The sequence below is a fragment of the Lucilia cuprina genome, chromosome 4 (genome assembly GCF_022045245.1).
Source record: "Lucilia cuprina isolate Lc7/37 chromosome 4, ASM2204524v1, whole genome shotgun sequence".
Lineage (NCBI taxonomy): Eukaryota > Metazoa > Arthropoda > Insecta > Diptera > Calliphoridae > Lucilia > Lucilia cuprina.
Window position 1 is genome coordinate 30,006,644 of NC_060952.1, and position 26,562 is coordinate 30,033,205.

Sequence of the window (26,562 nt, forward strand, 5' to 3'; positions counted from 1 at the left end):
TATCTATCTATCTATCTATCTATCTATCTATCTATCTATTTATCTATCTATCTATCTATCTATCTATCTATCTATCTATCTATCTATCTATCTATCTATCTACTTTTAGATCTTTATAAGAATATCTGGCCGCTACTTATAAACCATATTTATAATGCTTTTAATATTCCAATTATACGTTACTCCAAATTTAAATTATGCCATTAAGTCCTTAGACCAACTAGTGATTGTCAACTTTAGCACTTATGAGATTACTTAGTCCCACTTTAAATTGCCCCTTTCAAAATCATATAAAGTAAATAAATCTAACTTACCGTTTCTTTTTAGCTTCATTAGCTTTATTTAAAGCTAATTGTAAAGCTCTTTGTGCATCCTGTAAGCCCTTGGCCGAACTACCGAAATCTTCTAGAAATTCTACTTTACGCTGAGCAAATAAGACTTTCTGTTCGGGTTCGATGTTTTCACGGGCCATAAATTTATCCATTATCAAGACGACCTCATCCTCATCGACTGCGGGGCGCTGTAAAGCCAAATCAATCATTTGCAAGGCTACACGGGTGTTAGCGCTATCCTTGTCGAGTGCTTGACGCAAAACCTTTAGGCCACCCTCTAAATCTTGACAAATTTTATTTAAAAATCTAGCATATTTAATGGCTAAACTGCCGGCTATATTTTTATTCTTAGCGGTATTTATATAATGTTCATACAGAGTTTTACATTTTTCATAATCACCACGTCGACGTTCAACATTGATGCGTCGATATGCCACCTGCAAGAGATTGGGTACTCTTTTTTCCAAATTCACCAAAATTTCGGCAGCACGATCGAAATTATTTGAACATTCCTCAAAGGCGGCCCACATAAGATGCAGACTGGGTTTGTCGGGATGATGGATTTCACAGGCTCGGCGATAGACATCGCTGGCTATGGCCGGTATACCGGGTTGATCGATTATGGTCTCTAAATAACGTATCATTTTCAGCCAAAATTCATCGTATAAAGCGCAGGCTATTAAACATCTTTCGAATAGCACTAAGATGCGTTTGCGATCACCTTTTTCAATTTCGAAATCTAAATAATCTTTCCAATTCTTTAGCTGGCATCTTTCCAAAGGTTTTACATGGAAATAGGGTCTCTTAATACCCTCCTCGAATGTCCAGCGGGCGGTAATGGCTGATACTGTGCTTTTATGTATTTTACGTCTTAATGATATGATTTTATCTTTAATCGCATGAATTTCCTCTTCGGTAAGTGTGCTTAAATCACTCAAATCTTCTGTGGATTTTGGTGTTTTTGTATCCTCTTCTGTAACCATTGCATCGGCATTAGATTCGTTATCAGTTACTTCATCATTTGAAACTTTATCGGAATTTTCTTTATCTTTGTCGTTGTCACTTCCTTCCTTGTCTTTTTCTTTATCTTTATCTTTATCTTTTTCCTTTTCTTTTTCTTTATCTTTATCTTTTGTTTCTGTGTCTTTATCTTTTGAACTGCCACGTTTTGATTTGGAACGTGGTTTTGTTGCAGAGGCAGATTCTTTTAGCTCTGTACGTATCTTTTTGATTTCTTCTGCTGTTATGGTACTGGTTATGGAGTGTTGATTTATTAAATCTTGGAAACTGTAAAATAAAATTAGATTTTCAATTAATAAAACTTTGATACATCATTAGATAACACAATTATATATAAATTTTTTCAAAACTTCAGTAATAAGTTTTTACTTCCGGTTTCTTATACATTTGTTTTTCCACTTACTTATCAAAATGTCCACTGTAACCTTGTGTTGGAATGGCAATTAAACGATCATATATCTTCACCATATTTTGATAGCGTTTTCCTTCATTTTCCCACTTCAAATAGGCATCCCACAATTTATCCGATCGAAATTCTAAACCACAAGATTCTACGGCTCTTTCGAATTGTGAACGTATATAATCTTCATCGTCACTATGATTTGATTTGACATGTGCTAAATAATGAATCCACAAATCAACCGAAAGTGGTATTGCTTCCAAGCCACGTTCAAAGACCTACATTTTTTTGATATCGTTGCATTTAGATTTTGATAATTGGTAGATAATTGTTGAGGTGGTTTAGGTAATTAGAGAGAGAGAGAAAAAAAGAGATTTTTTTGCAAATGTTTAGTTGATTAATGTACTTCATAGATACTTAACTGTTCAATGGGTTTTTCTAATTTATTTTTTTGTTTTATTTGGTCTAGGATAACAGTTCTAATGTATTTCTGTGTGTGTGTGTGTGTTAAGCATGTTAATGTACAAGGAGGAAAGGAATGATGAATAACTTTCATATGGAAGGAAGATAAGCAAAGCAAGGTTTTAAATTAGGTTTGTATAAGCAGCGTAAGTACACAGGAAACTTTTCGCTTCCTAAAATCGAAGTCCTCTCCCTGATATAACGTTACTGCAAGTCTGAGAGTCTAAGATTCTTAGTTATTTTTAATTAATTTTATCTAATTCACTTTGTCATAAAAATGTCAGTTACTATCATCAATTGCTTGCAACGGAGTTGGTTTGTAAAAGCAGCGTAAGTACACAGGAAACTTCTCGCTTCCTAAAATCAAAATCCTCACCCTGATATAACGTTACTGTAAGTCTGAGAGCCTAAGCTTCTTAGTTATTCTTAATTAATTTTATATAATTCTCTTTGTGTTTAAAAATGTCAGTTACTGACTAATATCCATTAGTTGGAACTTGGTATTGCCAAATCATATCGATTATAACTTGTCGTATAGATTCATGATCTTAAAACCTTAAAAATCAGCAGCAGATATGATTTTCTGAGAACGAAATTGCCAAAGTATAACGATTATAACTTGTCGTGTTGATTCAAGATCTTAAAACCTTAAAAAACAGCAGCAGATATGACTTTTTGAGAATTTTATATAAACAATTTGCCAAAGAGGAAAGTCATTTTGTTTCACGAAATAAAAATAATTTTATATAGAAAAATTGTATTTTACTACTATTTTTATGTTCTACAAAGAAGTAGTTTTTTTAGTATCATATTTATTTGTGTCATTTAAAAGTTTTAAATTTACATTTTTTGTAAGAAGGTAGTTTTTTTTTTTTTTTTGGAAATTATTTTTTTTTTTTTTTTTTTTTTGAAAAAAGTAGTATTTTACTACAATTTTGAAATCATTCAAAAATTATATAAAAATTACAGGAATACAAATGAAATATCTTATTTAGGAGAATTTTAGCCGTATTATAAGATTTAAACGATTTTTCAAATAGGTAGTATTTTACTACTATTTTAAAATCGTACAAAAAAGCTATAAAATGTATTATAAAATGTCATACAATATTTCCATTATTTTCTAAAGTTTCGTTAAAAGTTAGTATTTTACTACTTTTTTGTAGTATTTTACTACTATTTTGAAATCTTGAAAAAATTAACTTCAATATAATTTAAATATCTTTAAGACAGTGATTTTAACAGTTTTGAAAATATTTTTTCAAAATTGTAGTAAATTACTACTATTTTAAAAATCTTTAAAAATTATGTTTTGTAAGACTATTTTTTATTATTATTTAATAGTTTTTCCTGTTTTATTTTTTTTTTCCAAAAAAGTAATATTTTACTTCTATTTCAAAAGCCTCAAAAATTGTTAGAAATATAGTTTGTATATAAAAATTTATCGTCTAATTTTATAAAAGTTGTATTTTATTATTTTCGAAAACAATTGTCCAATTCACAATCGGTGTTGTACGGTTGTATTGTGGTATGTTGTATTTTTTATTGATTTGTTTTTGTTTAAAAAAGTGTTATTTGAAATTTTTTTATGAATTACAACGCTACAACGATACGACATCAATTGTGAATAGGACAAATTCATTTATTGACATTAAATTCAAAAGAACCTAACAAATTGGTAATTTCCACAAGTCAAAAAGTCTTAAAAAACAACAAAATATATAATTGTGCAATTTACAATCGGTGTTCTACGATTGTATCATAGTGTCGTTAATTCTTTACACCCACAAATATTGATAGACCCACTAAAGTATAGATTCGACGTAGAGATTTTAAATACGAATTCAAATTTCTCTATATATTCTGGGTTCTTATTAAATTCTAAGAGGATAAGATCCAGACGAAAAGAGATATAGGTAAGGTTGTTGTTTGGTATTGAAAATAGGTAATATTGGCCCACGTTTTCGTTTAGCCCCTTTTAGAATTTCAAATATAGCGATGAAATTCGACATAGAAAAGTTTTATGTGAACAATCTCATGATGATCGGATCATAATTGACCCCACCTCCCATTTAAAGTCCTCTTAAGAAAATGGCTTTAGCGCTCATTACTGGTTTAAAAAAACGAATACGGCGATGAAAATCGACGCAGACCTGTTTTATACAAATCCAAATCTCTCTATATACTCTGAAAGAAAGTTCGAACGAAAAGAGAGATATATAAGGTTTGTTTGGTATTGAAAATAGGAATATCGGTCCACGTTTTCGTATAGGCCCACCATACAAGCGGCCCCCGAAAAACTGTAATCACTCTTTTAGTAATTCAAGAAATGCGTTTTTTATGCAAACAATCTCTCCTCTTAAGAAAATGCCTTTAGCGCTCATTACTCACTTCAAAAAAAAAAAAAAAACGATGAAACACTGTCTGAATAGCGACGAATCTCGACTCAGACTTATTTTATACAAATCCAAATCTCTCTATATACCCTAAGTTCTTATTAAATTCTACGACGATCTGTCTGTTCCATGCACGAGAAAGTTTGAACGAAAGAAATATAAATAAGGTTTGTTTGGTATTGAAAAAAGGAATATCGTTTCACGTTTTCGTATAGACCCCCCCACATACAATTGGCTCCCGAAAAACACTTCTTCCAGTCATTACTGTTTTAGAAATTTAGGTATAATGATGAAATTCAACATACGAACAATCTCTTTACAGAATTTTATGATTATCAGATCATAATTGACCCTACCTCCCATATAAAGGCGATGAAAATTGAAGCAGACAGATTTTATTAAATAGGACATTAATTGTCTCTTCCTTTCTCTTCAGTAAAAGATTTAAAAGCTAATCGACGCAGACAGGTTTTATACGAATCCAAATATCTAGTAAATTTTATGAGGTTTGGGCATTATTTGTGAATAAGCCCTCTCAGTTATAGAACATAATATAAAACTGAGCTGACATTGATAAGCTTAGCTTAAGGATTTCAATTTTCTCAATTTAACAATATTTAAAGTTATAGTGTTAGGTAAGGATTATGGATTCAGGATATTTCATGTATAGGCAAGTGGTGAACACACACACATACACACACACTCATTTTTTTTAATGTGTTTGTGATTTTTGGCGCTGACTAAATAAAAACAAATTATTGCTGCAAATACTAAATTAAATTAAGTTATAATGATAAAATTTAAAAACTAACTTAACTTCATTTTTCACACAAATATCTCAAATACTTAATATTTTCATAATATATAATAAAATTTCACACTTTTTTTTTGTTAAATAATAATACACTGAATTTCATTAAACTCCATTTGTACTTACGCCTTAATGTTTATGTGTTTTTGGTTTTTGTTTTAAAATCTTTTTAAAATCGATTTTGTTGTTGGTTTTTTTTGTTGATTTTTTCTTAGTTTTTTGATGTTATAGAAAAAAAAAACTAAACAAAAACTTTTTACCCACAAACACAACCATGAATGGTATTTTTTACAAAATCATAATAAACATAAAAAAAATTGTTAAGCCATAAAATACAAAATTAAGTAAACAAAACGAGAATTTTAAAACAAAAAGTTAGAAAATTTTTAAACAAAAAAAAGAAGAAAAGTAAATAATTTTTTTTTGAAGAAACGTTAAGTTTCATACATCCTTTAGGCCAAACCCTCGGCTTTTAGGTATAATTTTAGTTAAAACTTTTAATTTACTATTTTTAGGAAATATGCTGAATCCTGATTTCTATTTAATTGTTACATATTTTGAGATACTTTCTTTTTCGATAGTAGTTGTTGTTGTTTTTTTATTAAATGCATATATTTTTATTGAATTATAATAAATTCCATTATAATATAATAAATATTGAAAAATACAACATATTTCAAATAAATTTGATTGAATTCGTATTGTACTCACCGCGTTGCAGTTGGCCTTAATACCCTTACGTTTCTCATAATCGGCATATTTACGCCAATAACCATAACAATATGGATAATGGGAGAGAAATGCATCATAAGCTTCACGTGCTGCCTCAGCATCGGACTAAAGTTTAAAATTTTGTTAGTTTATTACAAAGAACTTTTAAATTGTTAAACAAATTTTTCAATAAATACCTCATTGTCCACATATTGTAAGAGATAAGTCCAGCCGGTAAAATCAGCTGGATCATCTTTGACGGCCCGCCAGTATTTATCCAAGTCGGGAAGTTTTTTACGTTCCTTTTCTTTGTCTTTATCTTTTTCACGTTCTTTGTCTTTATCTTTACTACTACTGCTACTACTACCATCCTTTTCTTTTTCACGTTCCTTATCTTTACGTTTTTCTTTGTGTTCTGTTTCTGCAAAATTAAAAAAACAATTACTTAGTTAAAGTTTAAAAATAATATAAGCTTTTTCTGGATTAGTTTGATAAAGCTATTTCGCATTTTCCAAATAATTTACCTTCTAACTTTGCCTTCTTTTCCATGGGCGTAGAATCATTACTCTCGCTAGTAGGGCTCATTGGGTTATACTGTTCATCTTTTTTACTTGAATTTCCCTCCAATTTCTTCTCCGAGGATGCACCCCGACTTTCTGCTTTACGCTTTTTACGTGTCAAAGACGATTCATTCTGTTCGGCATTACCCGAAGGAGACTGACTTTGCTTTTCACCGACGGCACTAGAAACGGGCAGCTCATCTTCTGAAATAACTTCAGCATCTGAAGGTAATTCAGCTTTCCGTTTTTTATGCGAAACTTTTCCCGCTTGTTCATCACTTTTAACTGACATGGGACTTTGTTTTTCACCAGCTGGTAACTCATCTTCTGATATAACTTCAGCATCTGGCGGTAGTTCTGCTTTACGCTTCTTCCCCGTGGGAGAATCTTTTTGATCTTCTCCCAGCGTTGAGGTGACAGGTAATTCATCTTCAGATATTACCTCAGCATCGGCTGGTAGCTCGGCACGCTGTGGTGCTGGTAATTCTTCATCGGATACCTCTTCGGCATCATTAATTTCCGGTTTAGTGGGTGGTGGCAGTTCATCTTCAGATATTACTTCTGTATTAACCATGGTATCATCACTGCCACTGGCAATTGGTACATCTTCAGCTATGGCTGGCTCTGATAGAGAATCTTCTGAATCTAATTTTTCACAATTCTCCTCCAACACTTTAGACTCGAAATGTTCTTTTTCTGACTCGGCACCACAACCCACTGAGGGCAAACTGTTGGCATTATCACCCACTAAAGAAGCCAGTAAGGAATTTTCTTGTGTTCCCTGATTTTCTGCTTCATTATTTTCCTCCTTGCTTTCACGCTGTTCATTTAAATCTTCTGATGTTTCCGATTGTCCCACTTCTTCGGTGGCAAATGGAAATGAAGATGATTTTTCATCGAGATTTGCATCAGAATTGGCAGCTATATTCTCGTGATTTTCCTCATGCACATTTTCATAGATCTCTTCAATGACCTGTTCCTCATATACCACACATTCATCACCCTCAGTAGAGATAATTTCTTCGACAATATCTTCCTCAATTATTTCCTGCTCCTGTCCACCCTGATGTGATGGTGAAGCGTTCCCTTGTGCCCCAGCAGAGTCCATTATATTTCCTTGAGCTGCCTCTGCCAACATTTCTTGTATTATATTTGTTTGTTCCGCGTCTATTGTTGACTCGTGTACTAATTCTTCTTGCTCAGTCAACTGTAAAGAAAATTAAAAAAATTATTATAAATTTACATATAATTATAAACAAAAATATATTTCTAAAACCGCAAACAATTAGTAATTATACATAATCAGATGGCCCTTGCAATAAATCATGCAGCTGCCTTTTGAATACCATATAACGAGATATGGTATCAAATGGTTACTATCATCTACAGATGGAACAACGCCTCATCTGTAGTGACAAATGCAATGCTTTTCATCATTTATCCTGACATACTTTGTTTGCACACACACACACACCCATATATACAAATTTTACTAACCTGTTCTTGCTTCTTAGAACGTCTGGTGGTTCTGGGCACTGGTGAGGAGACTGGTTGTGTAGCAGAAACACGCCTGCTGGAACGAGTGCGTCGACCTTAAATCGAAAAAAATCGATTAACATTAAACTACACAAAAATTATTTTTGTATTTATTTAGTCGGTATCTAAGGTAGTCTGCCAGCCGCCTTTTAGTCATGTATCTTGTGGTCGAATATGACGAAAAAAAACTTCACGTTTATTTTACAACTGTCAATCATGTGGCTTTTAGACATTTTGCAATTTATACATTTATTTTTTTTAATATTCACATATTTTTACGAAAATTGTATTCATACTTTTTATTTTGTTATCATAACATATTATTATTAAAGATTTTGCAAATTTTATTGCATTTTTTTAATAAAAAACTCACCAGAATTTTCTTGTAAAACGTTTTCTTCTTCTCCAGTAGACGCCATTTTTTTTATGCAATAATTGATAAGTGTGACAACCAGACTCCTGTGTCGACAATTATTAAAGTTGGTGTCGGCAGACACTAAAAACGTCAGCGGTGTTTTAAAATCGATTGTAATCCGGCTAAGTTTTTAGCAGGGTGTATATAAGTTTATCATTCCGCTTGGAATTTCTATAAAGAAACGAAGAAGTTGTTGTCCATCTGTCTATTGAAATCAATTTTCTGAATACTCCAAATATTTCGCAAAGCACCGAGACTCTCAATAAAAAACTATGACAGCTACGTAAACCTGAAGAATTAAGAAAAAAAATTATCAGCTGATTGAATAACATTACCTTATGTGGTTATTATTCGGTAACCAGAGTAGCTGTTTCATAGTTATAAAAACAATAAGATTATTAACTGGTCGAAAAAGAAAAATATTAGATTATATTTTCCTTCTTATTTTATATAAATCCTTAAGTGTCTGTAATTCTTGAACAAAATGAGAGCAATATTAATGTTTACAAAGACCTTAACATATTTGATTGATTTTTTTATTTATTGTTTAAATAAAATTTAGTAAAGATAAATGTATATATTTGAATTATGAATATTTTCAGATAAAATATCTATCATTATTGCATATTTTTAGTAACATTCCTTTAGTTATGTATTTATTTTAACGCCAATTATAGATTTCTGCAAATATTGATAAATTTATTTAAAAAAGACTAAAATAATTGAAGAATTCCTTGTAAAACATTACTCTATGTCTACTTTAAAATTTCTCCCATTAATAAACCTAAAATTAAGGGCTTATATATGATATTGTAAACATAATCGTATAATTTCTATACACCCATAAAAACTCGTCGAAAATCGAACACATTTTTTTCTTCGCTATGCTTGAGTACTCGCTCTCTCTCACATAACACTCAGCTGTTTGCTAGATACTCACCATTTTGCCTAAAAACCTATTGGCAACATTGATTTTTAATTTACTTAACTGTCAAAAAAGGAAAATTTACAACTCTGTGAGAGGGTTGCTTGTGTATTTCTTGTGAAAAAAATTAATAAAAAACAATTTAATGAAAATTCATGAAAATCGCATAGAAATAAATTAATACACAATGATCAGCGATACCTAAGTTAATATTTAACAGTAAAAAACAAAGTAAAAGCTTTAAAAAATTAAATAAATATCTCGATTTTCCATAAGTTTGTACGGACCCGTAGTAGGAAAAAAAAGAAAACACACACATACCGAGTAGTAAGAGAGACAGGATTCACAATGGAACGTTTTGCTATAAAAATCGACAAAAAACTTAAGGCAAATTTATATAAAATATGTCGTCTTTGTGGCATAGATAATCCAGACATGGTGCCAATACTCACGGATAAACCCGAAAATACGGCAATTGATGTGGAGGCTGAAATGGAGATGGCTGAAAAGATAAATTTACTGCTTGGTCTATCGGTACGTGTTTATAAGAGCAGGGCGGGGGAGAGTTTTGATACTAATTTCAATTATCAATATATTTTCATGTTTTTTAGGTAACAAAGGATGATAAAATGCCACAGAGTATGTGCTATTTGTGTGTGGATAAAATCAATGACTTCTATGAGTTTCGTGAAATGTGCTATTCCACAAATGCCCAAACTCGCAAACTATTAGGCTTAAAAAATGTCAAAAAGCCGACTGTGGATATAAAACCCAAAGTAGAGATAAAAGAAGAATCTATAGTACCGACAAATAATACTGCAAACAACTTTGCTGCTAATAATAAGGCAAATCGTAAGCGCAAACCCGAAGAAGTGGCTTTAAAGGAGGAAATACCTGCAACACCAGTTGTTTTACCCAAGAAAAAATTACGTTTCACTGCAGCGGCAGAAACCAGTATTAAGGAGGAAGTTCCAATGATAACTAAGAAAAAGTTAAGATTTACCGCAATAAATGATGAAGCAACTTCAACGGCAGCTGTTGGTAATAAGAAAACAAAAACTACTCTTATTGAGGAGAGTAAATGGAAAAAGGAATCCTCACCGCCAGAGCCAGCAATAACGGCTGCGTTCAGTAATAAGAAACTAAAAATGTCAGCGCCTTCACCAAAAGAATTGGCTGCTAAGAAAACCAAACAGAAATTTGGTAAAGCCGCTGAGTTAGATGTTAAAGAAGAAATGTAAGGTTTGATTGAAATATAAGCCACTTAAACAATTAAAAATTATATTTTTTTTGTGGAAAATAACATTTATCTTTAAATAATTTTAGCAAAGAGGAACTCAAAGAAGAAGAAGCCTCTGCTTCAGCAGCAAAGATACCGCCTGGCCCAAAACTTAAATTCGGCTGCAATATTTGCAAGGAACGCTTTGCTGCTAAAAATAATCTTGATGCCCATACACGTACCATGCATATACCTAAAATTGAACGTTTTGTTTGTACCGCTTGCAATGAGGTGCTCAGCAAAAGTTTCGATATTAAAAATCATCAATTGTGGCATAAACTTTCTAAAACACCTTATGTTTGCGGCTGCTGCGGCGAGTCTATATTAAATACGTACGCATTTTCAAGGTAAGTAAAGATTTTAGCAAATTCAATGAAAATCAGTTCTGAATTGTAGATGAATGAATAAAATTAGTAGAAAAAACTCCTAGTCATATAAATGTGGCTTAAAGTTTTCAATTATACCACCGACTGCCTTCCGTCTGTCAGTGTAGACAACATCTTCAGCTTATTTTTACCTAAATAAAAAACATTCCATTCTTTATCTATTGCAGACATTTACGTGAACATGCATTCGAAACACCACCAGCTCTACTCGTTTTAGATCGTGAATGTCCCCAGTGTCACACTTCGTATGCTACGAATTATCTCTACAATATCCACATATGTGCTGTGAAAACAAAACGTTGTGCTGGATGCAATCGTTTACAGCGTAATGATGCCGAATATATAAAACATTCCGCACAGTGTGCCAAAGTTTACTTAAACTATTCGAAACATATTATGCCCTCAGTGGAGGCATTAGAGGATGCGGTGCGCATTAAAAATGAAAATGATGTTGAAGCGGCTGCCGAAGAAATGGCACGCCTCAGCGGAGTACCGCTGGATATGGCTCCAGTGGTGCAGTTAACGAGATTATCATCACCTATCATTATGGCAGCTAATCAATGTGTCTCATTGACGGGTCTGGATGATGCCGCCAGTACAAGCAGCAAGAGGAGTGGCAAAAAGGGTGTTTCGAAGAAAGATTTAAAACGTGTTGATGAACTTTTAAAGTCAACCTTAGATGCTTTGGTTAGTATTAAACATGAACCGGAGGTGCATGTGGAACCGGAAACACCCTGTGCTGGTGTACACAGTGATAATGAGTCTCATATGTCAGATCATATTGGTGGCCTAGATGATTATCATCATAATGCTGATGATTCAGATTATGAAAATGAACCAGCAAATACAGCTGCTGCAAGTATTGCTCCCAGTAGCGAAACTTATTTGGCCAACGAAACAACATCAGTGGAACAAATTAAAATTAAACAAGAAATTGATGAAATAAATGAAGAAAATGCCAATAAGATTGGTGGTGGTGGCCTTAAATTGAAAATTAAAAAGGAACATGGCCAATTGAATTCATCTATTATAGAACAACAGAAATCCTCTGAGAAACGAGCCGAAAAACGTAAGAAGAAAAAGAAACATAAGGATAAAGAGAAAGAAAAACAAAAATTGTCTAAGGAATTGCAGGACGAACAAATGTCACAAGATTCCAATGGCCATAATAATACAGAAGATAATATGGCAGCTGCAACAACAATACGTATTAAAACTGAACCTCAAGATGGAACAGATGTGGCAGATATACAATCTGTGGCTAGCACTATACAAATTAGGCCACAACCAGAGGCTACAATCATGACGTCTATACCAATGATGCAATTTCAAATTGCTTGTGTCTCGAGTGGCGTTGAGTTTAATGGTGGAGCCGCCAGTGCAGTTGTTGAAACATCACAAAGAATGGCATCTACAAATCATGAAGTTGAACCTGAAGATGTTAAACCAAATCGTGAAGAGTTGGATCGTATGATGAAAATATCACATGTAAGTAGCGGTATTGCCATGGAAACAGATGACAAGGAAGAACAACACATGGATCATGATGGCAATGATGATGAAGGCAATGGTGGTGATGTGGATGAAGGAGAAGAAACAGATTATCACGAAGAAAGTAATGAAGATGATCATCATGATGATGACAATGAATCTACACAACAACACCAACATATTGATGAGGATCAGGAGGCAGAAGAAGAGGCAGAGGATGAACACGATAAAGACATAGACAAGACATCAGAGGATACAGGAATTGACAATGAGTACATCATTGCTAAGAAGATAAAGAAACCATTAAATAAAAATAAACTAACTTCAAAACCTAAAGTGAAACATACGCCAAGCCTTACAAAAAGTCGCAATAAGGCGTGTAAATCTACAGCAAAACCTTCCAATATGCCTGTTTTACAAATTACTGCCGTACGCAGTGGTGTAACATTGGAGCCTACAGCTTCCTGCGCAAGCGACTTTATTCCTATATTTATTAAGCCAGAACCTCAAAATCGTGGTTATTCCGATGAACAACCTTTAGTAGAAACGCCAACACAAATCCAAACAGTTCAACCTCAAGAGCTAACTGATGAATTATCGAATACTCATACTATTGAGGAAAAGAGTTATATATCATCTATAGATTTTAATAATATAACAATTAAACAAGAGAAGGATATTGAAATCAATGACGTACACATCTCGCAAAAATCTGTTAAATCTTATGCAGATTTCAATGGCATTAAAAGAAAACGCAAGCCACAACGTCGTACACATGGTATTAAGGATAGAACTTTAAAGAAAGATGAAAAGTTGGCAAATACTGAAGAAAATATGGAGGCTGATGAAGAGCATGCTACCGATGATGAAGTTGATGAGGAAGAAAACGATAATGAAGAAGAAACTGAGGAGGTTGAAGAAGAGGAGGAGGAGGACGATGAGGAAGAAGAGGCTGAGGAAGAAGAGGACGAAGAAGAGGTTGAAACTGATTTTGAAGAAGAAAGAGAGTACCGTGAATTGGAATATCCACCTGCACTGGAAAAAGAAGCTGCTAATGAAACGGAAGAAAAGCAAAATGAAGATCCAAAAACTAAACCAATTTCAGAAAAGCAAATGGATGTTAGTGTTAAGGAAAACATGTCTGACAGTAATCAAGTCAAAGAAAGTAACATGCCTCAACCCTCCTTTGTTATAGCAAGTGTGTGCAGTCAAGTAGCAATTGGTTCCTCAGAGGATATTCATAAATCAACTGGTGGCATGGATAATATGAAACATACACAAGGAATAAACAATCATAATGATAAATTACTTAAGGAGGCAGAGAATGATCCTAACAAATCTCAGACATTAGAAATAAATCAAGATTTAAAGAAAGCTTTAGGTGCTTCGGAAAACAGTAATATAACAATGCAAACGCCAAGTATAGGAATTTCTAATGCAGCCATGACATTTAATGGACCACAAATTGAAAATACTCAACTATTTCTAACAACACTGCCTTCAACAGACCAGCAGGAGAATATACAAACCAGTGAAATGTCTTTACAAATTGGACAACCATTTGAGTTGAGAGCAGACCAAGAAATTACACAAGCCCCACAATTAACGCAAAATGTTGTCGAATCATTACCATCTCATGCTCCCCTTACACAAACAGACCAGTTGGATATAATTCATACTCAATGTGCCGAACAAATTTCTCAAGAAAATATAGTATCACAAGCAAAGAGTCAAGAAAATCCCCTAAACAAAGTAGATTCACAAGGAATTCAACAATTAGAACAAGAAAATAAAGCCCGAGATCAACAACAACATCCCCAATCTCATACATCACAAGATCTGCAACCAGTATTTAAAATTAGTTCCATAACATCTGCTGCTGCTCTTGATGTAACACCACAAGTGAGTAATAATCCTTCAAGCAATAATAATGATGAGCAGGAAATGTTGAAAGACAATCAAGATGAAACGGCGACCATTGAAGGTGTTGTAGAACAAGCTAAAGAACTTAATTTAGAAGCACAACCCGTCACAGCAGAAATACCACAAAACTTGCATGACAATGAGGTTGATGATGATAATTATGATAATGAAGAAGATGATGAGGACGAGGACGAGGAAGACGATGTTAATGAAGATGAAAATGAACTAAATGATGGGAATAATGTTAACGATGATGATTCCAGCACATTGTGCAACAACAATTTAGAAGAACGTCAAAATTATCAAAATCAAGAAGTTTTAACACAAATTCGACCAGCAGCCTTATCATTACATCCATATTTGGAAGATATATCATCGAGTAGTAATAGTTTGTTAAGTAATTCTTTATCACAAACACCACCACCAACAGTAACATCATTATCAATATCTTCGCAGCCAGTATGCAGTACAACAGTAGCGTCAGCGAGTGCTGAACGACGACTTTTAAACACTGAAGAGACTGAAAATATTTTAAACGAATCAAGTGATGCTCTCAGTCGTCGTTCATCGATAGTGGCGGCAACATCTGCAGCCGCTACTGTAGGTCAACCACTAACGCCATCACATTTAGCTCAACAACTACCGCCTCATATGCCAACATTTAATTTTGATAATATCAATGAAATTGCTGAAAATAATAATAATGCCAATATTGAAAGAGAACAACTGCAAGATGGACAACATCACTACCACCAGCAGCAGCAGCTGCAGCAACAGCAGAATCAGCAACAAACAAGAAATACCCAATAATGTAATATAAAATATTTTAGATTTTAAGTAAATCTTGCCCTTTTTCCCCTCTTCCCCTAGTTTGCACCAAAACAATTCACTTTTTCTTGGAAACCTTTTTATACAAATTATAATTATATTTTTTAATTTACTTTTAATTTTTTTTTTACAAAACTAATTTAAATAATCAAAATTATTTAAAAAATATTCGAAATAAATTATTGTATTGTAAATTGTACACTTAAGATTATTAATTATATACTATTTATAATGACATCATAATTTTGAATTTAATATTGCCGCAAACCCCTTAAATCATTATAAGAAAATCTCATTTGAAAATTTTCATTTTATTTCGTTTTTTTTAATAATTTTTTTTAACATTATTTTAATTGTATAGTTTGTAATATTTTTTTAATTTCGAAATTATTTGTAAGGTTTTAATTTTAGCTTTTAATTGTAAACAACAAAAAAAAATATTTTTAATTTTAGTTTATATGTTTGTTTTTTTTAATGAAATCAATCTTTCAAAAAAAAGTAAAATAAAATGTAGAATTATTTGATATAACAAAATCTGATTTTCTTTTCTATAAGTTCATAGCAAATAAAGCAAAATTAAATTTGAAAGAAATAGTAAAACACATTGTTAATATTGTCAACTCATTAAATATTTGGAGTATGCGATATTTATAAATACATACATATTAAAATATTTATATACATACATACATATATATATATATGTAGGTGATCGATAAATTAAATAATAAGAAAAATACTTAAAATATATAAGGAATCAGCTTAAATTTTAAACATATATAAACAAATGTTGTTTCTTTTCAATTGGAGAATATTGTTTAAGAAGATTGAAATACGATTTTCTAAAGAATGTAATCCATCACATCGGATTTTCGAGATAGTATCTCAGACTAAAGGTTCTAATCGTTGTTTAACCTTATTCAAGAAGTTCTAACAAGGCGAAGTTGCATTTTATCTATATTTATGTTATTGACTTGAAAAGTTGGCAATACTAACAAAGTTAACTGATTCTAGATCCACAACTGAAAAACACAATCATATTTTACTGGATTTATTTTTTAGTGTTCTTTCTCTATATGTGTTTCCTGTTTAATTTTCTTTATTTTCCCCTTAATATTAACACTTTACTAAAATTTGGCAACACTTATATCCGTTTGATATTGACATTTCCTTTTACTTGCTTGTCCTTATCTATTCTAGTTAGTAAACCATAAGCAATTCAACAAAGTGCGTCTCAAAACGGTTCAGTCGTGTTAAAATTTTAAAATATTCAATAAAAAGTGACGCTCAACTTAAGAAAAGTGTTAAAAATCTAATCAAGTGTTAAAAGAAGACAACAAACAAAAGTATTTCATTTCAAATTTAAAGATTTTCTTATTAGAAGTACAAAAATGTCTCCTACTCTAACAAAGTGTTGCATATATTAAAAACCTAAAGTTTTATTTAAAAACTCTTGTAAGCTTGTTGAATTGTTTAATTAATCGTTTAAATAAGAAATTTATAGTACTCTTGTTCTAAAAAATCGAGTTTTGTTAAATATTTTTGTTCACTTAAGAAAAGGATGGATTTTTGTTCGTTTTTTTGTTCATTCGTTGATCGTAGTGTTGCCATATCATTTGAAAATAAACATAAAGGTATAGTGTGGGTAATTTTTTGTTAGATATTTTGGAAATATCTGTATGTGTGTGTAACTAGGTTTCAAATTCAATGATTTATTAAAATGCAAATATTATTTTCGAAACATAAGTGCGAACAACAATTGTCTCACAAGATTGTATCTGTAATAGACACAGTGGGCGAATACAAATCGTTCAGACTGAAAAAGAATTTTTTATATTCTCAATCGACAGTTTCTTTGTTACTCAAATAATTTGTAAATATGTTATTGTAGAAAACCTTATATATTTTACATAATTATCTACTGTACTATTCGGTGGTCTGGTCAAATGCTCGGAAAATTAGGTTAGAATATAATTTGTAATTGTATTGTAATAGAGTACGCTATTAGATTCTATGACCCTAAATTAGGTTTAAGTGTAATTGTGTTTTTCTGTGTCATTGTCACCTTATACAATGCAAGTCGAATAAATAATTAAGAAAAAACTAATAATAATATTAACTTTAAATATATACATTTATCTTAATACCGTTACATTTTCACATGGTTTTTAAACTTGCTAATTTTTATTTATATGTATGCATTTAAATCTAACGTCTTTTGCCCTTCTTATTTAAATTTCCATATTCCCTTAAAACTACTTTTTATACCAATATATGTATAACTCCAATTTGGCAACCTTTAATATCCGTTTGATATTATCTTTATATTAAAACAGTTTGGCAACCGTTTTGTTAATTTTTAATATAATTGTCTGCATTTAAATCTAACGTCTTTTGTCCATCTTATTTAAATAACCATATTCCCTTAAAACCCACTATTATACCAATATATGTATAATTAAAATCTGGCAACCTTTAACATCCGTTCGATATTGACATTTCCCATTACATGTTTATCCTACTTCACTCAGTCTTATTAGTGAAAAAGAAGAAGCAGCAATTTTACAAAGTGCGCGTAAAAATCTAAGTTCGGTGGTAAAATTTTGTGGAAAAAATATAAAATTAAAGCTTTAATTAAAATATCAATTATTTAAAGATGCTAACAAGTATTTAGAAAGGCAACAGACAACTGTGATAATGAAAGTAACATTAAATTTGTTGTTTTTGTAAGAAAATGAAAAAATTCCCTTTAAATTCAATGTATGCCTGAGAGTAGCAACAGGTTTATTTTAATATTTCTAGTATTTCATTTAAAGTTTTCGATTGAAAAGTGTTTTAATCTAAAATATAATCGTTTATTGTGTTGAAAATTGTTATAAAATAATAATTTTGGTTTATTTCCTAAGCCAAGTAAAAGAAATATAGTTTTTTTTTGTTGTTGCTGTCTTTTCTGTCCACTTGATTAGCCATGACTTGCATCTCGTTCTTTTTTTTACGGTTGTTCGTGACTCGTTTTCGTTAAATTAAGCCTTAAATTTGTTTCGTGAGAAAATATAAATTAGTGCAGTGTTTTTTAGTGAAAATCTTTTAATCAAAAGTGTTTTTTTAATTAAGGGGCATTTAGTTAAATAAAAAAATATATAAAATTAAAAAGTAAAATCTTAAATAATCATATTTTTTAAATATGATCAAAATATGGCCTGTTTTCTTGAATTAAAAGTGCTTGTTGTTAAAATAAAATATATTTTTTCAGTTTTTATTTGCAAATTTTAATAAAAAAGTAAAATATTAAAGAAAATATATAAAATTAAAATAAAATATGCCCCATAATATAAATAAAATGTGTATTTTTGTGTTAAAATAATTATTTTTGTAGAAAATATATAAAATTATATTTGAAAATATTCATATTTAAAAAATATGATTAAATGGCCTGTTCTCTAAATAAATCAAATATATTTTGTGTTATAATAATATATTTATCAATAAAAGTGTAATTTTTAAAATAGGAACAACATCATTGAAAACGATGTCAACGATCCAGGTAATTTAAATTTTTCATTTATTTTTTTTTAATTTTCTTTATTTTAATTTTACACATAATAAATACCAAATTATGGTCTAAAATATAAGCTAAATAATATACTATAGGCTGTAGACTAAACTATAAACTAAATTACAAAGTAACCCAACAAAAAGTTAAATGACAAAGATGAAGTGACGACGAAGTGGTTCGATTTAGGTGAAACATGCGCGTTATTGGAGATCATGTGTTTATGCGAAACATAACTAGACTAAAAGCTTGAGTATAGACTAGGTTATAGATTAGACTCTAGTATTTGACTGTACTATATCATAGAATATAGACTGAGATGTAGATTATTGACTACATGTTAATCGTAAACTAGACTATAGTTTTGGGTAAAGACTATAGCTATAAACTAGATTATAAACTGGATTATTCTATAACTTTAATATGAACAGTAATCTAGAATACAGGCTCGATTGTAGACTACTTGGCAGATCGCAATTTAATGTCCATACGTATTTCCGATATGAGTTCACTGTGAGAATCACTCGTGTACTAAAAGCTGAAAAGCTTTCTAAAGAGAATAGGTTTATATGTTGTATAAATTGATATTCTGTAAATTTAGTAACTTGTCAGTTAAATGTTACCATAAGTTTCAGTCACTCTCCAATAATCTCTCTAAGAATTCATTACGTCAATCAAGGACCGGTGTATAGTATCATATTTTGCAATTTTATGAGAACTAAACTGTGTATTTTGAAATTATTAAACATAAAGCTATAAAAACGTCAATAGGCTATGCTGTGCTGGTCTTCCGCTTGTGGTGGCTTTAAATTCCAATAAGAATTCAAATAATCGAAATACATATTTAAAAAAATATTTAATTGAAACCTACCGGTCATTATAAGTTAGGTGGTGGTGGTGTATGTATGAAAACCAGACATAGTTGTAGTTGTTGTTGTTGTAACAGTTCGATTGTGGAAAAAACTTTCGGTTTGTACAGCTGTCGCTGGATTGATAATCTTTGGCCGTTCCGGAGCGAAGATTCCATTGTCGTGGGGACAGTTTATTTTATTCATTTATTTTGTTATTGTTGTTGTTGTAACAGCTTTAACTTTACATTAATCTAGTTGGGGGTTCTACATTAATGTCCAAGCCTAAAAATTTGATATACTTCAACTGGATGCGTAAATCCATTCTTTAGTGTCTGCCGTGTCGTGGAACAGTTGCAGGTCCTGGTGGTGGTGCTAATCCTTTAGTTACCATTTTGAGCCTATATTTATAAAAAATCAAATGAAATTCCATTATTCCAATTAATTTAAACTTCCCACATACTTACATGCTGGGTTGAGAATCCTTCGTTCCGGTTCGAAGAACCGATTGTCGTGAGAACGCTGTTTATATGTGATTGGTACTTGTGGTGTCACACGTAGCGTTGATGTTGTTGTCTTTAGCGGTTGTTTAATAGTTTCTTGTTTTAATGTGCCCTTGTATCGTTTAGTTGATGTTTTGATACACCAGACTTTTAAGAGAATTTCGAGAGTATTTTGTAGTATTGCTCGTCGTATGACTGATGTTGGTCGACTGATGTTGTCGAAAGTTGGTCGGTGTAGATTAGATTCGTACTTTTTCTACTTATCACCGGTTTCAAAATACACAAAAAAAGCTTATATATTACTTCTTCAAATAAAACACATTCTACACAAGATTTTTGGTTTATTTTGTTTATTATTTAATATTTACTGTATATATATTTGTTTTCATAAGTTACTATAATACACCTAGATTTCAAAATTAAGTTTTGTTTTTATTAATTTTTATACTTGTTATAATTATTAGTTCTTTTTTGTTTTTTATCTAAAAAAGGGATTTTTCTTTAAATAATAGATTATAATACAACTATTAAAAGTATAAATGATGACATTAAATAATTAAAAAAAAAAAACAAAACATATTTTACAATGTTTTACACCATACATATCAACAAAGTATTACATTTTCTTTAAACAAAATCAAATTACTTTAAAATAACTAAATACATGATTTACTGAGCACATTCAAATTAAAAACTATTTATAGAGTGTATAGAAGTTTTATAATTTAATTATTACAATTTAGTTAGAATCAATAAAATGTTATATTCTTTTTGTAAACTAAGGTTAATTTTGCATTAAATGCATTTCACTCAAAATATTTTTGTGGTGAAAAAAGAAAATTATTATTAAACTTTTTTTATAATTATTATTAATATTCTAATGTTCAAAGGGAATTAGGAAGCAAAAGATTTAAAATATTAGTTTTATGTTGTTGTTTTTTAATTAAAATTTTAATTTCTTTATTTTTTTTTTTTTGGTTATAAATTAACATTTACTATAAACTATAAGTTATTGAATTAAAATTAAAGACTCTTTTTAATATATTTTAAGTTTAAGTGTGATTTTTAGTTTTGTTTTATGTTAAAGTTTCGTATAGCTTGCTTAGTTTTTTTCTATTTATTATTTTTGTTTCTTTAAATATTTTATTAAATATATAAGATTTTTGTTTTAAATTTTCAAAATATTAAGTCCATTTTTACCAAAGTATGTTTGTGTATTAGTTTCAAGTTTTCCATTAGATTTTTTTAAGTTCTACTGTTTTTTTAACCGTTTTGACCCGAAAATGTTAAATAGGCACATTTTCATAAAATCGTGTTTTTAACTGTTTTAAGTTTTCATTTAGTAATGTTATTAAATACACAAAATAAGATTTGAGTAGGAGAACAGTTTATAGAACTACAAGCCTGTTAATCAGACAATAGACCTGTAGATCAGACTATAGATCAGAGAAGTTACGTCGTATATCGTTTCGTAAGATATTCCTTTGTATTTTAAACAACAATTCGATATTTTTGCATTCGAATTGAGGTACAAAATAACCCCCCAGACTATAAAATAACAGAAAGGCTTATAGGTTTCTATAAATAAGTCTTAAAACTGAACTTTAGGGTTCACTATTGTCTAGACAATTGTAATTAAGTTACAGAATAACAGATCGAAGTATAGGTTATACTATACCAAATATTGCCCTGTAGAATAGACAATATACTTTAAATTACACTATAGACTAGATTATATGTCTCACTATTGTCCAGAACATACTATTCAATAGAATATAGAGTGGACTTAAGAGCAGTCTATAGAACAGACTATAGATCATGATATAGAACAGACTGTATATCTTAATTCAGATAATAAACTAAAGATAGAATAATAGTTTAAACTATAACTTAGTCTTTAGTCTAAAATATTGATCCGAATATAGACCAGGCTTTAAGCCAAGTACAATATATGTATTACGTATCAGACGACAAATAAGTCTTTAGACCAGATCATAGACCTGACAGAAAGATTAGTTTTTAGACCAGCTCATAGACCTGACAGATAGATTAGTTTTAAGACCAGCTCATAGATCTGACCAGACTGTATTCCAGACTATATACCAGATTATAGTCCTCAGATCGCATAATAGAGTTAGCTATAACTAAGATCTTGGTTTAGAATATTGATCCAAAAATAGAGCAGGCTATAAGTCGAGTAGTATATATCAGACTATGGAATATTCTTTAGACCAGATCATAGACAGGTCCAAACTGTTATCCAGACTATATACCAGAATTTAGAACAGAATCTAAACTACAGATCGGATTATAGATTAAACCATAATTTAGTCTTTAGTCGGGAATATTAACGCAAAAATAGACCAGGCTATAAGCACAGTAGTTAGTCTTCAGAACAGATCATAGTTAAGACCAAACTGTTGTCCAGATTATATACCAAAATTTAGATCAGATTAAAGGCTACAGATCGGATAATAGATTAAATTATAACTTAGTCTTAAGTCTAGAATATTAATCTGAATATAGATCAAGCTGTAAGCCCAGCCGTATGATATTTTACATGTCAGACTATAGATTAGTCTTTAGACCAGATCATTGACCTGACTAGACTATATACCAGAATTCAGACCAGATTTTTAACTACAGATCGGATAATAGATTAAACTATAATAAGTCTTATATCGAAAATATTGACCCGAAAAAAGACCAGGCTATAAGCCAAGCAGTATGATATATTACGTACAGGACTACAGATTAGTCTTAGATCAGATCATAGACATGACCAGACTGTAGTCCAGACTATATATCAGAATTTAGACCAGATTGTGGGCTACAGATCGGATTATAAATTCAATTTTAACTAAGGGAGCAATTGGAAATATTGATCCGAATATAGATCAGGTTATAAGCCAAGTAGTAGACTTGTAGACTATAGATGAGTCTTTAGACTAAATCATAGACCTGACTAGACTATGAGTACCGAATAACAGATTTAAACTATAACTTGGTGTTTAGTCTAGCATATTAATCCAATTATAGACAAGATTATAGATCTGACCAGAGTTCAGTACAAATTATAAACTATAGATCGTTTTAATAGATCTAATCAAAATTTAGTATTTAGTCTCTACTGACTACAGATTGATCAGATTATAGACCGATCTATAGACTAAATGCTTCAAATTTTGTGTATTTAATATCTTTAAATGTTACAGCTTTTATTTTTTCTTAATAATTTTGTTTTGTATAAGAGTATATAGTGAAAATTTATGTTCCTAAGTTTGTTTTAATATATTGAGTTATTGCATTTAAATAGTTTATGTGATGTTTCGTCGTTTAGTAAATATTTCATAAATTATCTATATTTATTAATATTTTTTATTTCTTTTTGATTTGGCACAATTGTTACTAATTAATCTTTTTTTCTTTTGTTTATATAATTAAAGTTATTAAATAATGTTTTTTTATTTTGTTTTTTATATATATATTTTTTATAATTAAAGAACTTAGTTTTTTATTGAAATAGGTTTAATTAAATATTATATTTTTTATGTTTTAACGATTGCTGGGCAATTTTATTGATATTTTTTTTTCTTTTGTTATATTTTTTAAATTGTTTAAAGAATTTTATTTCAATTGAGCTGGATATGCTTGAATTTAAAAGAAAGTATACTTTTTGTCAAGTTAATAAAACCAAAAAAAGGTAAAAAAGAAAGTAATTTTCTTTAAAGAAAAAGAAAGACTAGAAAGTTTAAAAAAATAAATACAAAAAAGAAAATCTTGTTTTGTTAAAACAAAAACAAATAAAATATTAAAAATTTGCAATTAATTGCCACATATTTTCCAAAATTTTATTTGAAATAATGTTTTTGGTATTTTTACGATTTTATAAATAAGTTTTACGCTTTAGATTTTCTTTCAAGGCAAAATATGTTAAAGAAATATAAAAAATTTTGCCTTATTAAATTAAAATAAAATAGAATAAACATTTTTATACAAAATAAATTTCTTTAAATCAAATGCATTTTATAAATTATTACATTTGAATTGAAAATAAAACTAATGTTTGTTTTACTAATACAAAACATGCTTGTAAAAGTTCAACATTATTAAAATGACATGACATGAAATGTTCAATAGTAGTACCCGTGTACACATACAACGTATCATTAAAGCCGTAGTAGTAGTAGTAGTTTTCTTTTTCTTTGTTATCATTGGTATACAATTTATATAAAATAAATCCACCATTTTTTATACATACAGTAGTCATTCATTCTATCATTCGTTCAAACATACATTTAGTTACAACATACATTCATACCTACTAGATATACATATACATACTCGTCGTATATTGCCGGCTAAATTTAATCTTCCCATTCGTCATCGTTGCCCGATGATTCTGATTCATCGTCTGATGATTGCAAGACACGTACACGATCTTGTAGGGCTCTGCGTAAAGCATCAGCCAAAGCATCTGTACCGGATATTTCATCACTAGCACGATTTGTGGATAATTCACGTTGATTGGCTGGTCGCAATTCAATGCCCATACGTATTTCGGACATAAGTTCACTGCGAGAATCACCGCTGCCCGTACTAAGAGCTGAGGTGTCGACTTTCTAAACAGGAGAAAAAAAAAAAACAAAAGAGAAAAGGATTAATATTAATTAGAACTTATCTTTTATATATTAAACAAAAACTTACCTTAAGTTGCACTCCCTTACGTATACTCTCCAAGAATTCATTACGTGAATCAGGAACCGGTGGTAAGCTAGAGGGTGCTTTAGTTTCCGTTGCAGCATATGTCGTAGTAATTGAGGGTATATCACTAGGTCCAGCCATGGGAGGTGGAGGAGGAGGTGGTGGTGGTACACCGGCTGCTGGTGGTGGAGGAGGTGGTGGCTGTAAATTTCAATAAGAATTCAAATATAAGCCATAATTTAAAAAAGTTTATTAGAAACCTACCGGTGCTGTCATAATGGGAGCTGGTGGCGGTGGTGGTGCTGCATTTATGGGTGGTGGCCTTGTGGGGGGCGCAGGTGCCCTCGATAAACCAGGCACAGTTGTAGGTACTGGTGGTGGTGGCTGTCTAGCTGGTGGAGGCGGTGGTGGTGCTGATCTTTGGGTTGTTATTGTAGTATTACTGCTTGAGTTGCCATTTTGAGCCTAAATTTATAAAACAAAGTAAATCAAATTACATTTCAATTACTTCAACTAATTTTAACATTCAACAAACTTACATGATGATGATGCTGATGCCTGGTTGGTACTTGTGGTGTCACACGTGGCGGTGGTGGTGATGTTGTCTTTAGCGGCTGTTCAACACTTTCCTGTTTCACCGTGCCCAGCACATTATTGCTTTGTATGAAATCATATATGAATGCCCTCGTATCTCGATCATTTAGTTGATGTTTCGATACACCAGCCTTTTGAAAGAATTGCGAGAGTACTTCATCGTTTTCATTGCCCGTCAAATCGAAACCTTTGTCAGCGTCCCAACCCACATGACTGACATGACGAAAATTGGTCGGTGCTCCAATATCACATTTATTGACTTTTGATTTTTTATTTTTATTATTGGAAGACGATAATGACGAGAGGAATTTTTTTGGTGGTGCTTGCTGCGGTTGTGGCATGGGCGCGGCGGGCGTAAAATTGACACTACCAATTTTCGAATTATTACGCAGCTGTACACTATTGTAGTCGGGCTCTTTGGGCAGCGGCGCGAGTGGTGCTGATGGTGCCATTTGGGATTTGCGTTTATTGCGTTTTTCTAGAAAGAAGAGAACACGTTTTGAAATTTAGTTAAATAGAAAATGAAAGACAACACTATAGACTAGACTACGTACTAGAATATAGATTAGACTTTAGACTATAGAATAGACTATAGACTAGATTATAGATGAGACTATGGACGAGACTATAGACTATAGTCTATAGACTAGACTATAGACTGGAATAGTCTAAACTATAAACTAGACTAGACTAGACTAGACGAGACTATAGACTATAGATTAGACTAACTGGGCTATAGACTAGGCTATAAATTAGACTATAGACTAGACTATAGTTTAAACTATAGACTAGACTATAGACTAGACTATAGACTAGACTATAGACTAGAATATAGACTAGACTATAGACTAGACTATAGACTAGACTATAGACTAGACTATAGAC

The 26,562-nt window shown here is 31.0% G+C and overlaps 3 protein-coding genes across 3 annotated transcripts in view; 1 reads left to right on the forward strand and 2 right to left on the reverse strand.

The window, feature by feature from the left end:
• Positions 1-280: 280 nt before the first annotated feature.
• LOC111690968 (pre-mRNA-processing factor 39) lies at positions 281-8,753 on the reverse strand. Its single transcript, XM_046948808.1, has 7 exons — positions 8,602-8,753; positions 8,190-8,284; positions 6,657-7,899; positions 6,330-6,553; positions 6,133-6,258; positions 1,756-2,030; positions 281-1,619 (listed from the first exon to the last, which is right to left on the reverse strand). The coding sequence occupies exons 1-7, from the start codon at positions 8,645-8,647 to the stop codon at positions 311-313; spliced, it is 3,318 nt and encodes a 1,105-aa protein (XP_046804764.1). The 5' UTR covers positions 8,648-8,753; the 3' UTR covers positions 281-310.
• Positions 8,754-9,648: 895 nt separating this feature from the next.
• Positions 9,649-15,849, forward strand: LOC111690969 (daf-12-interacting protein 1). Its single transcript, XM_023453585.2, has 4 exons — positions 9,649-10,102; positions 10,180-10,805; positions 10,895-11,194; positions 11,401-15,849. The coding sequence occupies exons 1-4, from the start codon at positions 9,917-9,919 to the stop codon at positions 15,455-15,457; spliced, it is 5,169 nt and encodes a 1,722-aa protein (XP_023309353.2). The 5' UTR covers positions 9,649-9,916; the 3' UTR covers positions 15,458-15,849.
• An 8,484-nt stretch (positions 15,850-24,333) lies between these two features.
• The window catches only part of LOC111690966 (neural Wiskott-Aldrich syndrome protein), a 7,591-nt gene continuing 5,362 nt past the window's right edge, over positions 24,334-26,562 (reverse strand). The window contains exons 2-5 of the mRNA XM_046950490.1: positions 25,623-26,155; positions 25,348-25,548; positions 25,087-25,284; positions 24,334-25,001 (exon numbers count right to left, since the gene is read on the reverse strand). Of these exons, the coding sequence (XP_046806446.1) occupies positions 24,747-25,001; positions 25,087-25,284; positions 25,348-25,548; positions 25,623-26,155 (1,187 nt within the window). The 3' untranslated portion in view covers positions 24,334-24,746. The remainder of the gene's footprint in view (positions 25,002-25,086; positions 25,285-25,347; positions 25,549-25,622; positions 26,156-26,562) is intronic.

Excerpts from the sequence above, each read along its gene's own strand:
- LOC111690968 (XM_046948808.1), bottom strand. The coding sequence starts at position 8,647 with ATGGCGTCTACTGGAGAAGAAGAAAACGTTTTACAAGAAAATTCTG. Across the intron at positions 8,285-8,601 it reads CGTTTTACAAGAAAATTCTG|GTCGACGCACTCGTTCCAGC; the intron begins GTGAGTTTTTTA and ends TTTCGATTTAAG. Across the intron at positions 7,900-8,189 it reads GTTCTAAGAAGCAAGAACAG|TTGACTGAGCAAGAAGAATT; the intron begins GTTAGTAAAATT and ends TTTTCTTTACAG.
- LOC111690969 (XM_023453585.2), top strand. The coding sequence starts at position 9,917 with ATGGAACGTTTTGCTATAAAAATCGACAAAAAACTTAAGGCAAATTTA. Across the intron at positions 10,103-10,179 it reads ATTTACTGCTTGGTCTATCG|GTAACAAAGGATGATAAAAT; the intron begins GTACGTGTTTAT and ends CATGTTTTTTAG. Across the intron at positions 10,806-10,894 it reads TTAGATGTTAAAGAAGAAAT|CAAAGAGGAACTCAAAGAAG; the intron begins GTAAGGTTTGAT and ends AAATAATTTTAG.